Genomic DNA, 15,218 nt, shown 5'->3' with positions numbered 1-15,218 from the left:
GAGCGCGCCTGGCCTGTGGGGAGAGCCGTCCACAACTATGGATAACGCTGATCTCGCAGCACTACGGAGGCCTCCAGGAACATGAGCAGTGGACGCCAGCCGCAGAGTCCTGTACAAATGCTTTCCCGTTGGACTTCCGCCCCCGTGCAGGGTAAGCCAGTGAGGGGAGCAGCCGCTCCTGCACCCTCCTCCCGACCCTACCCTCTTCCTGCTATTAGCTTCACTTGCCCCTCCTAGGTGTTGGGGTGAAGTGGTGAAAACCCCAAACCCAACCTGGCTGAATGGATGCGCGTTTTTAGAGGCTTCTGAGTCTGTTTTTCCACTGGCTGGCTGTGTGGCGGGTGTGACCTCAGACGAGTCATGTCCCCTCTGAGTTTCTTCGTCTGTAATAGAAAAGACTTGATGCTGTTTACGCGGAGATGTGTGTCCGTAGGCTCCAGGGCGGCCGCCCCCACAAAACCCCCTCCACTCATTCACTGCGCAGCAGTGGCCGGCCCCACTGCCGGGGAAGACTAAATGTGATAGCCGCCTCTCGGGGGTGGTCCCATGTCCTGTCCAGCTCACAGCCACAGGCCCAGGCAGGAGCCTCCAGTCCCGGGGCAGGACTGTGGCTCACCCTTGCTCGCAGAGTACCAGCTAGATTCTGAGCACACAGCTGGGGGTTGGCCACTGCTGAATAAAAGGAATGAATAAATGACTAGTGAACAAATGACTCTTCATCCAGACCTCTTAGAAAGTCCCTTGACTTCTCTCTCCATCCAGAAGAGTTTGATGCTGGACCTGCTGAGCAGGATTGAGGGGGTCGTGACATTAATAACATCAGCATAATAACCAAACCTAATGAGCTATGTTGGCCAGACACTGTGGTGAAGAACGCTGTGGGGCTTGGTGGCGCACACCTTTAATCCCAGCACTAGAGAAGCAGCGGCAGGAGGGTCTCTGTGAGTTCGAGGCCAGCCTGGTCTACGTAGGATGTTTCAGTCCAGCCAGGGATACATAGTGAGACCATCTCAAAAGGGGGGAAAAGAAAAGGGGGAAAAAGTATTTAATGTTAAAGTCCACTGTGTAGAAAAGGAAACTGAGGTACCGAGAACTGAGGAAGCCTCCTTCCCCGGGGTGGAGGGGAGGAGGCGATCACGTTGAGAGGAAAATCTGAGGTCAGACTGGTAAAGCTTGGCTTTACCAAAGAGGAAGCTCCAGCTGAGGGAAGGAACTGCAGACCTTGCAGAACCCACAAAAGACCGGCCTGAATTCAGGAGCCCCGCCTCCCCCTGCGTCGCCATGGCAACATCGTGCACATGCGCTTTGCGGACCGCGTCTAGGCCTGGCGGAAGCAGGCTCTGCGGGCAGGGCAAGAACACAGGGCGGGCTTTTAAAGGGATCATCCCTCATCCAGCCAGTCTGCTTGCTGGGGCTATGAAGGTTGGTGGTCCCGGGACTCCGAGTCTAGGAGGCAGGGGTGAAGCGGAGCTGAGACCTTCGGAAGGTGTTTGGGCAGAGGATGCTTGTGGAAATGCCTTCCCAGGGCAAGGATGGGCTGTTTCCCCTGAGAGCGTTGTGGAGGGGTGGGGCTATGGAAATACACCTCCGGTAGGGAGCCAGGCTCCAAGGGAGAGCCAAAGAGAGAATAAGAGGAACCACGGGGCGGGCTTGGGGTAATGGTTACCCCTCTCTCGACTTCTACTCCCAGTATTCTGCAACCTCCTAACCTCACTGGCGTGCTCAGCCATGGCCAGACTTCCCACGCACGGTTCGGTGATTGTCCCAGACTGGCATGAGACCGTCGAGGGCAAGGAGTACTTAGCCTGCATCCTGCGCAAGAATCGCCGGCGGGAGTTTGGTAAGTGCCTCCCCTCCCCTCGACACGTGCCTCATGGGCACTCCTGACACGCCCTGAGATGGCAGAAACAGGACCGTGGGACCTGCCCCACCGCAGCCCTCACCATCGAGGTCCCCTGGACGCCGTCCCTAGGGCCCCCTCACCCAAACCTCCTGAGAGCCAATTCCACCAGCAGAGCCAGGAACATGGAAACAGCGCATCCCTGCCAACAGCAGCTGTCACCAGAGATGCTGTTGGCTGAGCCCTGCTCACCTGGGATCATGCCCTCTGCTGGGCACTTTGCACAGTGGCCTTCTGTGCAGCCTGTTTTTAGACAGGGTTTCACTGTGTAGCCAGAGCTCGTTATGTAGACCAGACTGGCCTTGAATTGAACTCAGACAGATCCACCTGCCTGTCTTCCCAGTGCTGGGATTAAAGGTGTGCGTCACCCATTCAACTTTCTTCTCTTCTCCCTCTCTTTCTCCTCCCCCCACCCCTTCTGTTGTTTTTGTCTTTTGAGACAGGGTTTCTCTATGTAGCCTCTGACTGTCATAAAACTCTTTCTGCAGACCAGGTTGGCCTCGAACTCAGATCTGCCTGCCTCTGCCTCTGAGTGCTGGGATTAGGCATGTGCCACCATGCCAGGCCTGCTCAACATTCTTAGTAGCATGCTTTAGAGACTTGCCTAGGGTCGTGCCCTAATGAGGAAAGGAGAGCCCCTTCAGTGTCTGTCTAGGGTAAGACATTGGTGTCCCAGAATTAAGCAGATTACCCGAGCAAGGCCCTGGCTGACAGGCCAAGAGGCATGACGTCTGCTTCCGGAGTCCAGCACCAGCTTCAGACAGAGGCTACTGGAGAGGCTGAGGCAGGAGGATCAGAAATTCAGGGCAACATGGAAAGATTCTATGTCATGAGGGCTGGGATATAGCTCAGTGGTAGAACTGTCACCCTGCATGCCAGGGCTGTTCTGTCCCTGGTGCCACAAAGAAGAACGGAACAAAGGCGATCTCACAGCTTAGGACGTCAAATCATTAGACTACATAATATCATCCTTTTGACTTTTTTATATGCAAGTTTTTTCTTATTAAATATTCTCTGTGTGTATGGGTGTTTTACCTGCATGTATATCTGTACACCACATGCGTGCGTACCCTCGGTCAGAAGTTAGAAGAGGAGGGCAGATCCCCTGAGACTGGAGTTGCGGATGGTTGTGAACCACCGGGTGGGTGTGGGGAATGGAACTCCTGTCCTCTGGAAGAGCAGCTGGTGTTCTTAACCACTGAGCCATCTCGCCAAACCCCTATGGGATAGGTTTGGGTTTTTGTGGGGTTTGTTTGTGGTTTTATTGTTGTTTTGTTTTGTTTTTTTGAGACAGAGTTTCTCTGTATTGTTTTGGAGGCTGTCCTGGAACTCGCTCTGTTGACCAGGCTGGCCCCAAACTCACAGAGATCCACCTGCCTCTACCTCCCGAGTGCTGGGATCAAAGGCGTGCGCCACCAATGCCTGGCTGTGAGTAGTTTTAAGAACTCATAAAGACATCAATGAGGCCGGGCGTTGGTTGGTGCACGCCTTTAATCCCAGCACTCGGGAGGCAGAGGTAGGCGGATCTCTGTGAGTTCGAGACCAGCCTGGTCTATAAGAGCTAGTTCCAGGACAGCCTCCAAAGCCACAGAGAAACCCTGTCTCGAAAAACCAAAAAAAAAAAAAAGATGTCAATGAGTTAGTTCTATGGGATTTATTTCTAGTAGCTGTAAATACTTTTGCTTATATCTCCCTGTTAAAGAAGAAATTGTAGCCGGGAGGTGGTGGCGCATGTTGTAGGGAATCCAACACCTCCTTCTGGCCTTGGCAGGCACCAGGCACACATATGATACGCAGACATGCATGCAAGCAAATACCCAGTGTTTTGTCTATGTTTACAGCAAAGTGTGCCCAGAGGAGTCTGTCATCCAGGCCCCCAGCGAAGATCTAGAGCAGTTGACAGTTTGAGCAGATTAACTGTGAGATCCTTGGCCATCTCTGTGTATTCTGGGCCTCTGTAGAGCCGAGCTGAAGGCTGAGAACCAAGCTGGCTAGTCTGGGTATGTCTCCCAGGGTCTGAGCAAGAGCAGAATTAACTCCCCAACTCCTTGCCACAGGGTTGCTGGAACGGCCAGTGCTGTCCCCTTCGGTGGCCATTGACACCGCCAGCTACAAGATCTTTGTGACCGGGAAGAGTGGTGTAGGCAAGACCGCGTTGGTGGCGAAGCTGGCAGGCCTGGAAGTCCCTGTAGTGCACCATGAGACAACTGGTGAGGGATCTAACCTCCAGCCTATCCTTGGTGGCCTTCCATGAGATGGAGGGGAGAACCTGGCCCCAGGCCACATTAGCCGGGGTTCTTACAGAATATGCCGTTTCTTCTGTAACCTTGGAAAGTCATGCTGTTTGGTCTGGTACGAGAGACGGTGGTGGCTGCATACCTCGGGTCTAGTTGGTATAGAGGTAGAAGCTCAAGACCTGCTCATCGCCCTGTTTCTTTCAGATCATCATATGTCCCAAGACCTTTGCGGTCTCCCTATATAAGCAATGAGACTGCTTTCTTGTGGCGTGGGCCAACTCTGCCTGGTCTACCAAGAACTCCTCCTGCAGCCCAACACTGTTCCTTCCTGATCTGAGGATTCTCCCAGATCAGGGACCATGCCTTCCATGTCAGGGCGGTGACCCACAGGGTGGAGATGTAGCTCTTCTTCATGCCCCTCCCCAGCCTCACCCCACCCCCATCCCACCTCTGATTGGCTGATCCCAATTCTCCTCAGGTATTCAGACTACTGTGGTGTTTTGGCCAGCCAAGCTAAGGGCCAGCGACCGTGTGGTCATGTTCCGCTTTGAGTTCTGGGACTGTGGCGAGGCTGCCCTCAAGAAGTTTGATCACATGCTGCCGGTGAGCTGGACAGGTGGGCCTGAGCGGGCTATGGGGGGGGGTGTCAGAGACCCACCCTGTCTGCAGGAGCCTCACTTGAGCATTAGTTACCTGAGGGTAGTGTACTGGGCTGCAGAGCTCTGACTGGCACTGGGGATGCTACTGATCACTCTTGGGAACCACTAGGCCCGTGGGAGCATGTGGTCACGTGTCATGTGTCCTCAGGCTTGCAAAGAGAATGCAGATGCCTTCCTGTTCCTCTTCTCTTTCACTGACCGTGCCTCCTTCGAAGACCTTCCTGGACAGTTGAGCCGAGTAGCCAGCGAGGCTCCTGGGGTCGTCAAAATGGTCATTGGCTCCAAATATCCTTTGAGTTGTGGCTAGAATGCACTCCTGGTAAGGTACCTGTCACTCTGTGAGGTCCAACCCATAGGTTTTCCTTAAAGGGTGTCCAAGACCTACCCCAGCCTCTGGAGAGGAGGCCAAGGCTGGGTCTAATGGGGTTAGGGTGGTGAGCTGAGCCTCTTGGCTAGGAGCCTTAACCCTCCTCCAGGTTTGACCAGTACATGCACACGGACGTGCCAGAGCGAGACCTCACAGCCTTCCGGCAGGCCTGGGAACTGCCCTTGCTGCGGGTGAAGAGTGTGCCAGGACGGCGGCTCGCAGATGGGCGTACACTGGACGGGCGGGCTGGGCTGGCCGACACCGCCCATGTGCTCAATGGCCTTGCGGAACAGTTGTGGCACCAGGACCAGGTGGTGGCCGGCCTGCTGCCCAGCTCCCCAGAGAATGCCCCTGGCTGAAGGGGGACAACATCCTGAGTAGGGACAAGGACTGATGAGCCTCACTCCTGTCCCTTGGGCGACCTAGGACAGATGATGGGATCTAGGACCCAAGGCTGATGCAAGGACCCAGTGCTGTCCTCGGGACTGGCTGGGGAGGGCCCCCGCCTGGTGGGAAGGTGGGGACACAAGGCTCCAGAGCTGAAAGGTCTCCTGACCCCCTGCCCCTCACCCTTCTGCAGCACCCACTGAGGGTACGGTGGGGAGGGGCACCTCAGAAGGATCCTGGACCTCTCTTGACTTCGGCCAGGAGCTTTGTTGGTTCAAGTAACACCATTTGCTCAAACAGATTAAACTCTGCAATCTCAGTGGCTGAACTCTGTAGGGTAGGTTTGTTTGCTTGTCTGTCTGTTTTCTCCCTGCACCTACTCAGAGGCGTGTTCTTAGTTTATTAGCATCGAGTCAGCAGGCATGGAGTGAGTGGGTATAGAAAACTACCTGAGGTCTCTGTGGACGCACTGCGTTGGCCAGCACCCCGTCACGTGGTGCTAAGGAGCCTGAGAGAAGAGGTCCACCTGCATGTCCCGGAAGCTAGTCCTTCTCTCCAATGACTCTTGACCTTGACCCCCATGAAGGTGTAGACAGGCCTCCAGACCAGGGCTTTGCCTAGGAGTCAGAAAGCGCCGCTGGGCAGAACCAAGGACCCTCCCTACTGAGTAGAGGGCAGGATGTGGGGTAGCCTGAGCTAGCTCTCCTATATGGAGAGAGGGAAAGGGCACAGTGAAACCACTGATCTACCCACTTTGTGGGTAGAAAGAAAGATTTACTGGGGTCAGTGCGCCAAGGCTATCTCTTGTTGGAGGGGCGGGCAGAGAAAGCAGCAAAATGATGGAAAGCAAGCAGACTTTATGTGACGGTTAGCAGGGTAGGATTTGTGAACTGACATAGGCCATTCAGATTAATTGGGAACTAGATGCCCAAGGTAGTTGACCTTAGGGCAAATTAAGCCCTGGGGGGGCTAGTTAGCAGGAATCCAATTTAGGGGTTTCCTGAGGAACCCCAAATTTAAGCTTCTTTTTACCCAGTAACAATCAATTCTGTGGACCCAGTCAGAATCTTTATGCTTAGGACCTTGTCACCAGGACTGCTATTTTGGGGGGCTGCTTTGTTTGAGGGGCTGCTTCTTGTCACCCAAGCCCCATCAGTCACAGACGCTGAGTGGATGTTAATGTTGGCAGTTCTTAGGAGCTTTTATTTGCTTGTTTTTGAAGACAGGGTTTCTCCAGCTCTCACTGTCCTGGAACTCACTCTGTAGACCAGGCTGGCCTCTGACTCAGATCTGCCTGCCTCTGCCTCCTAAGTGCTGGCATTAAAGGCATGGGCCACCCTGTCGACTGGATTTAAGTAACTTTTATGTTAGTATAGCAAAGTGACAGAAGCAGCTTGGTCAAGGAAGGATTGATATGGGCTCATGGTTTAGGAGACTTTAGCCCATGATGGTGAAGAGGCCATGGCAGGGTGAGGAGCTCAGTTTGTGTTGACAGACACATGCAGTTCCTATCATACTGTGGTAGGCAGGAAGCCGAGAGAGCAAGACCAGAACAGGGGTTGTGCTATACCATAAAACCTCACTCTCAGCCAGGCGTGGTGGCATACCCCTTTACTCTGGAGGCAGAGGCAGGTGGATCTCTGGGGGTTCAAGGCTAGCCTGTTCTAAGTAGTGAGTTCCAAGACAACCATAGCTACATAGTGAGACCCTGTCTCAAACAAACAAACAGCCCACTCAGCAACCAGAACTGAGCTTCCAATATAAAAGTTCACAATGTCCCAAAACAGCACGTCCACTTAGGAGGTGACAGTGCAGACCCAGGCTGTCACCTCCTACTGAAGAGTCCCTGTAACAATCCCAGAATAGGTTATGTACATCTAACTCCCAATGACACTGAGTCAACAATTCCATTCCAAAAGGAAGGATCAGGGGAGAGAGACAGAGTTGGAGCCCAGCGTGGCAAATGTTAGCCCCAGGGCTCCATGTCCTTTGTCAGGTGTCACGGGAGCCCCTCTGTGATTGCCCAGCTCACCTTCCCCATTTTGCAGTACAGTCTCAGAATCTCTCTCTTGGGCTCCCTCCATTTGGTAACTACAGCTTTCTTCTGAAATGTCCCACAGTCCTGAAATTTCCTGAAGCTCCCTGGAGGACGCAGTTGGTGATCACACCCCAGGTCTTCCCTTGGACTAGGGGGGTGGGGATGTATATGCAGCCAGGTCCTGCCCCGCTGCTCCTTCCAGGACTCTAGTTCCCTTCTCTTGCCTCCTCACGTCCAACAGATACGGCGAGGCTGAAGCCCAAAGACGAACAGGTTTCAGAGATGCAAACAGCCAGGTTTCTCACTAGCTTCTCTTGCTTCTACCCTGCAGGAGGGGAGATGCTTTGCTGGGGGCTCCCTCCCTCCCTCCTCCCTGCTCCTCCTCCCCTGTCCCTGTTCTCTTCCTCCTTTCTCTCTCCATCCCTGCTCCTCCCCTCCTTGGCCATGGTCAAGTTCGTGCCAATTGAGCAGCCTGGCCTTAGGATGTCAGACAGGATCCAGAGCATGGTACTGGCACACAGGACCAGCTCATGCAGCGGCTGCTGGGTAGGCCATAGGAGTCCATGGCTGAGTCCTGGGTGGGACCTGAGTTTTCTGCCCAGGCTTCTAGATCTTACTCTCTGGCCAGTCTGTGCCTGTTCTAACCTTCACGTGCCAGGTCCAGACTAGGGGAGCTAGGAGTGTGCAGAGTTAGGGGCGGGGCTAAAGGTCAGGGCAAATCAACAGAGGACTAGTGGGGGGGTGAGATAAAGGATGGGGGCTAGGACAGTGTCAGGAGTAAGTGCCCAACTCCTTTAAAGAGCACAGGAGAGACACTGGGGCTTACATGAGGAGTGGTCCAGCAGGAAGAGGAGAGAGAACTGAGTGAGCATGTGCAGTTGTCACCCTATGCTCAGCAGGCCTGCACTCTACCCAGGTAAAAGTTTAGCCCTGCCCAACACCAAGATAAGCTACCATAATGCTGACTGTTGCTGAGGTCTTCCTTGTTTTCTTTTGTTTTAGGATATCTTCTATTCATTGACAGTTTCATACATGTATACAATATATCTTGATCTTACCTGTAACTTCCCCCTGACCACCCACCCCCCCAGACAGAAGTTTCTCTGTGTAGCCCTGTCCTGCCACCTTTCAGTCCCAAATAAGGATACAGAGGCTTATATTATGAACTGCTTAGCCTATGACTCAGGCTTCTTATTGGCTAGCTCTCTCTTAATTATTAACCCACTTCTATTTTTTTAGATTTATTTATTATGTATACAGTGTTTTGCATATATCCCTGCACACCAGAAGAGGGCACTAGATCTCATTACAGATGGTTGTGAGCCACCATGTGGGTGCTGGGAATTGAACTCAGGACCTCTGGAAGAGCAGTCAGTGCTCTTAACCTCTGAGCCATCTCTCCTGCCCCAACCCACTTCTTTTTTTTTTTTTTTTTTCTAGAGACAGGGTTTCTCTGTATTGTTTTGGAGGCTGTCCTGGAACTGGCTCTGTAGACCAGGCTGGTCTCGAACTCACAGAGATCCACCTGCCTCTGCCTCCCGAGTGCTGGGATTAAAGGCATGCGCCACCACCGCCCGACTCCAACCCACTTCTATTAATCTAAGTATCACCACATAGTTTTGGCTTACCAGAGAATGCCTTATCTTCCTGGTAGCTACATGGCATCGCTCTCTCTCTGACGACTGCTTACCTGCTTCCTTCTCTTCCCATAATTCTCCTAGTCTGGTATCCCCACTTATACTTCCTGGCTGGCTACTGGCCAATCAGCATTTATTCATCAACCAATAAGAGAAACATATTCACAGAGTATGGAAGGACACATCCCTATCTCATCTTCTTTTTTGTAACACTGAGTCTAATCAGTGCCACCTGCTGGAATGTTCACAGATTTCATTGACTTGATGGAGTGCAGGTAACCATAGTTGCAGTGAGTTCCTGAGTGCAACAGCCGTGCCATGCCCAGAGGACAGAATTTCACACTTTCTCTCCAGCCTTTGGTTCTTACATTCTTTCTGTCTCCTCTTCCGTGTTGTTCCTTGAGCCTTGGGCTGGGGGTGGGGTTGAAATATATGTGCCCTATTTAGTCCTGGGCATTCAACAGTCACTTGCTCTCTGCAGTTTGATTAGTTATGAATTTCTGCACTAACTGCTACCCACTGCAGAAAGGGGTTGAGAGCAGCACTAATCCGTGGGTATAAACAAATATTTAGAAAGTAGTTTGACAACTTGTCCGTTTAACAAAGCAACAGTACAAGGCTCTCTGTAGAGCCTATGACCTCCAGAGCCTTTGACCAGCCTTACCATACCAGACATGACTCCCTCCTCCTCTGAGGCAGACTGCAAATCCAATCAGAAAGTAATTGGTTACCTGATTACTCCAAAACTATTGCACCAGTACAGAAGTCATTCTTACAATGACTTCTTAGGTGACTCTTAGGCTGAGAGCATGAAGGGGAGTAAGAAGGGACTCATGTCTGCCAGGAGACCTCCTTCATTAGTCTGTCTTTAGCTTGGATAAGTGACAGTGAATAGAGGAAGGGGTGGCCCAGCTGGGTTGCTGGAGGAGCTCCTGGCCCCTGCAGATCTGTCTTCTCTGATTACCCATCCCTTCATACCTCTCCCACCTAAAGCAAAGATGACTTGCAGACAAAAACCCAGCAAGGACCAGAGTCTCTGGGTACCACAGGGTCACTCATGTACTAGTGGCAGGATTTTCTTCCAGGTGAGAGACCACCCCACCAAGCATGCTGGAGTAGCCAGAGACAGTCTCTCTTGAGCTGTCTTTCTCCCCAAGAATGCTGCAGCACCTCATTTCCTACTTCTTGGAGTGGTTAGTTGTGGGGGACCTGGGCTGCCTTGACACCTGGCTTCCCAGGAGCACAGCTAAGTGATGTTCTTGGGGACTGCTGGTGTTACGCTAGGGCATAGAGCCTATGTGCACACTGCAGGTAGAGGAGGATTGGGGTCATCTCAGGGATGGAGTCTGATACTTTTCTATCAAGTAGGAAATTTGAAGGACTGTCCTACCTTGTCAGGGCAAAGTTCAACAGTCACTTTATTTTGGGCCCTGCTTGTCTAATTTGAACAGTGTGTTATCAGCAGTCATGGCAAGGGCAGCTTATTGCTCAGTGATTAACTTTTGCCACAAAGAAAGCAAACTCCAGCCGGGCGTTGGTGGCGCACGCCTTTAATCCCAGCACTCGGGAGGCCAGAAGCAGGTGGATCTCTGTGAGTTCAAGACCAGCCTGGACTACCAAGCGAGTTCCAGGACAGCCTCCAAAGCCACAGAGAAACCCAGTCTCGAAAAACCAAAAAAAAAAAAAAAAAAAAAGCAAACTCCATCTGGAGGTTCTTCAATGCCCATCATCCTTTTTTTTTTTTTTTTTTTTTTTTTTTTTTGGTTTTTCGAGACAGGGTTTCTCTGTATTGTTTTGGAGGCTGTCCTGGAACTCACTCTGTAGACCAGGCTGGCCTCGAACTCACAGAGATCCGCCTGCCTCTGCCTCCCAAGTGCTGGGATTAAAGGCGTGTGCCACCAACACCCGGCTTATAGGTACAATATCTTAAACAAGAGTAGAAACATATATATATAATAAAACAACCTTAAATTTGTATCAATATACAAAAATCCATACCAATGTAAAATATTTAAGACTAGTAGTTGCTTTTTTTTTAAAGATTTATTTATTACATATACAGTGTTCTGTTCACATGTCAAAAGAGGGCACCAGATTGAATTATAGATGTGGTTGCTGGGAATTGAACTCAGGACCTCTGGAAGAGCAGTCAGTGCTCTTAACCTCTGAGCCATCTCTCCAGCCCTAGTAGTTGCTTTTTAAAGTAGATTCAGCAATCTACCCTTTTGTCCTATCCTTTCCATATCCTCCCTCTTTTTTTTTTTAAAGATAGAGCTCCTTAAATTCAATCTTTCTTGCTTAGTTTCCTCCCTTACCGTGACCAGTAACCAACTTGCAACCAACCCCCCCTAAACAATGACAAACATTCATACCCCACTGAATGACCAAAAACCACCCACCCTATCTCTTGGAAACATGGGTGTTGTGTTCTCTAGACTGCTTCCTGTTGTCTGGGGGTGACAGCATCTTTAGGGAACCCCGGGAAAATTGGGATAATGGTCTAGTCCTGGGAGAGCTGTCTATTGTCCAGTCTTGGAGTGATGGTGAAAAACCTCGGCATCAAAGTGCCGGGCACTGAACCGAACCCTCTGCCCAAGAACCGGGGCCAGACCACTGGCTGCAAATGCAAGAGGTGATTTATTGAGTACACAGGCGCCTGCGGATGCTACTGCAACTCGGGTGCAGAGCATACCGGGCTTTCAGGGAGTACAATATTTATAGAGTTTCAATGGTTACATAAGTAACAGGCATTTCATTGGCTCATCTTGGGGGCAGGGGTAGTTCCCACGGACTAAGTTTCCTGGTATTACTTTATGAAAGACCCAGGCATACTTCAGCAATTATTATCCTGGTCCCATGACTACTATGGTGATCATAGACACAACTGGGGGCAAGGGTAGTTGCCAAGGACTAGGTGTCCTGGTATTGTCATATGAAAGTTCCCAGCACGCTTCAGCAATTATTATCCGGGTCCCATGATTGCTATAGTGATCAGACACAATTGGGGGCCAGGGTAGTTGCCAAGGACTAGGTTTTCTAGTATTGTCCTATGAAAGTTCCCAGCACGCTTCAGCAATTATTATCCGGGTCCCATGACTGCTATAGTGATCACAGACATCCTGTTTTGAGGGTGAAACACCTGGTCTGGGTTTCTTTCATTAGGCAACGGCCTGGCCTTGCTTTTCTTTTCCTAGGGGGTCCTGGGTAGGGGTCTTTCAATGGGAAAGTGCAGGGCTTATCTGAAGTTCTGGCTGGAGTAGTCTCTGAGGCTGGACCATCTCAACGAGCAGCTTTGAAGTTGTTCTGTGCTGTAGGATAATCTGTTTGAACACTGTGAAGATGTTTTGCTCTCATTGGTTTATAGACAGCTACCCAGCCAATAGCTAGGCAGGGGAGGCAGACTAAGAAGAGGGTGGGGTCTCTAGTCAGATGGAGAGGAAACGAGATGAACATGCCATGCTGGTCAAGCATAGATAAGAAATATGGGTTAATTTAAGTTGAAAGAGCTAGTCAGTAACAAGCCTAAGCTATCAGCAGAGTATAATTAGTAGTCGTCTCTGTGTGGTTATTTGGGAGCTGGCTGGCAGGACAGAAACACTTAGGCTAACAGTTCTGGATGCAGAATTTTAGGATGCTACAACAGAGGCGTTCTGAGATGCTGGCTCACCTGGGCTACTTGTCTTTATTGCAATCTGGTCTGTTTTTTTTAAACATATGTATATGTTTATGTATATATGATGGGGTGTTGGGAGCTGCAGAGTACCACGCCCATAAGATGGCACTGGTTGGCCGGGCGTTGGTGGCGCACGCCTTTAATCCCAGCACTCGGGAGGCAGAGGCAGGCGGATCTCTGTGAGTTCGAGGCCAGCCTGGTCTACAAGAGCTAGTTCCAGGACAGCCTCCAAAGCCACAAAGAAACCCTGTCTCGAAAAACCAAAAAAAAAAAAAAAAAAAAAAAGATGGCACTGGTTTCCGCATTCAGCCAGCACAAAGGCGAGTGCTCTCAGTAAGTAAACAATTCCTGCCGGGCGTTGGTGGTGCACGCCTTTAATCCCAGCACTCGGGAGGCAGAGGCAGGCGGATCTCTGTGAGTTCGAGGCCAGCCTGGTCTACAGAGCGAGTTCCAGGACAGCCTCCAAAGCCACAGAGAAACCCTGTCTCGAAAAACCAAAAAAAAAAAAAAAAAAAAAAAGTAAACAACTCCTTATTAGGAGTAAGGCCACGTACCCTTCTAGATCTGCTTGGTGACAACCTATCCTAGCGTGCCACCTGGGTGTAGTTGATTGGCTATCACGGAGTATATTAAGCCCCGACTTCCTGGGGTCGAGGCCACTCCCTGTAAGCAAGTTTCCCGAATAAACTGTGAGAAGAAGATTCCTCGTTGCCGTGTCATTCTTGCTGGTCGAGGGTGGATGCGACAATGGGGGATGTCCTTCTGTATATGTGTTTCTCTTATTGGTTGATGAATAAAACACTGCTTAGACAATAGCCAGATAGGAAATATAGGTGAGGCTATGAGATGAGGAGAATTCTGGGGAGAGGAGGCAGAAAGAGGCGCCAGGGGAGACACCATGTAGAGACTGGGAAGATAGGCTGCACCAGGTGTTCTCTGGTAAGATAAGGCCAAACAGTTTATAAATTAATATGTCTTTGTGTGTTTATTTGGAGCTAATTGATTGGGAGACCAGGCAAGACAGAAACTTCCATCTTTTTCTTTAAAGACTTTATTATTTTAAACTATTTTTCCTATGACTGTCTATGCCCTTTTTTGTTTTGTTTTGTTTTGTTTTTTGTTTTTGTTTTTTTTTTAACGAGACAGGGTTTCTCTGTATTGTTTTGGAGGCTATTGGTCCAGCCTAGCCTCAAACTCACAGAGATCTGCCTGCCTTTGCTTCCCGAGTGCTGGGATTAAAGGCGTGCGCCACCACCACCTGGCCTATACCCTTTTTTTTTTCTGATCTATTTAGAGGTTTTCTTAGCCTGGACCACTTCACTGCCCACCTGTAGCCTTCTCTGACCACATGAGCCAAACTTTAAACCCACCACATAGTTCTGGTGCCTGAGCTCAGTGCTGCTCAGGTCCAAGGGAAGTGAGCCTTATGCCCATGGCACCAGCACTCACTGCCCCAGCTCTGGGAATTTGCTGAGCCCACACTGTTTCTGCTTAGTGCTGGCGGCTCACATGCTTGCTGTAGGGTTGCCACGCCTCCGTAAGCCTCGAGCACTGGGTTACTAGGAAGTTGTGTTGGTTTTGTTTGTTCATTTGTTTGTTTGTTTGTTTTAAGATTTCTCAGGCTCTTTGTGGAAATATATATCCCTCACTGGGTGCCATATATAATGAATCTTTTTCTGTTCCACCAGCCAGCTTGCAAATAATGACATGGAGACTTACTAATTGTGAAAACTCAGCCTATAGCTTAGGCTTGTGCCTAACTAGCTCTTGAACTTGAATTGACCCATTTATATTAACCTACAGCCTGTCATGTGACTTTTTGCCTCTCTTGCATCTCATACCTCCTGTCTCCTCTCCATGTCACCTGCCCCTCCTCCTTCTTCCCAGCATCCTCTGTGCCTGGAAATCCTGCCTAGCTATTGGTTGTTCAGCTCTTTTGTTTGTTTTTGCTTGTTTGCTTGTTTTTGTTTTTCAAGACAGGCATCTCTGTGTAACAGCCCTGTCTGTCCTGGAACTCACTTTGTACACCAGGCTGGCCTCGAAGTCACAGAGATCTGCCTGCCTCTGCCTCCCAAGAGCAGGGATTGAAGGCATGTGCCCACCATCGCCTGGCTTCAGCTTTTTATTTAACCAATCATAGTGACACATCTTCACAGTGTACAAAAAAATTATTCCACCAACTAAGATCACTGACATGCATCTCCAAGCCCAGTTTATGAAGGCTGAGGATGGAACCCAGGCCTTCATGCGTGCTAGACAAGCACTCTGTCAGCTCAGCCACATTCCCACGCCTCCCTTTATGTGGCAGTTTTCTTTTTCT

At 50.5% G+C, this 15,218-nt stretch overlaps 1 protein-coding gene across 2 annotated transcripts; it reads left to right on the top strand.

Annotated features, from left to right (window-relative positions):
• Nucleotides 1-5,869, top strand: Cplane2 (ciliogenesis and planar polarity effector 2). 2 transcript variants are annotated; one of them, XM_021233589.2, is made up of 6 exons: nt 1-151; nt 1,691-1,840; nt 3,958-4,110; nt 4,616-4,740; nt 4,945-5,081; nt 5,273-5,869. In XM_021233589.2, the coding sequence occupies exons 1-6, from the start codon at nt 82-84 to the stop codon at nt 5,520-5,522; spliced, it is 885 nt and encodes a 294-aa protein (XP_021089248.1). In that variant the 5' UTR covers nt 1-81; the 3' UTR covers nt 5,523-5,869. The 2 variants fall into 2 exon arrangements, with proteins under 2 accessions (XP_021089248.1, XP_005081137.1); XM_005081080.4 differs by lacking the exon at nt 1-151 and adding an exon at nt 1,317-1,422.
• Nucleotides 5,870-15,218: the final 9,349 nt, after the last annotated feature.

Source organism: Mesocricetus auratus, unplaced genomic scaffold, assembly GCF_017639785.1.
Source record: "Mesocricetus auratus isolate SY011 unplaced genomic scaffold, BCM_Maur_2.0 Super-Scaffold_100014, whole genome shotgun sequence".
Taxonomy (NCBI): Eukaryota; Metazoa; Chordata; class Mammalia; order Rodentia; family Cricetidae; genus Mesocricetus; species Mesocricetus auratus.
Note: the sequence above shows the minus strand (reverse complement) of the source record. Positions and strands in the feature narration are given on the sequence as shown.

Bases quoted from the DNA above. Each gene is read 5' to 3' on its own strand.
- Cplane2 (XM_021233589.2), top strand. From the start codon at position 82: ATGAGCAGTGGACGCCAGCCGCAGAGTCCTGTACAAATGCTTTCCCGT. The intron at 4,111-4,615 runs GTGAGGGATCTA...AATTCTCCTCAG, and splicing joins AGTGCACCATGAGACAACTG to GTATTCAGACTACTGTGGTG. The intron at 4,741-4,944 runs GTGAGCTGGACA...ATGTGTCCTCAG, and splicing joins AGTTTGATCACATGCTGCCG to GCTTGCAAAGAGAATGCAGA.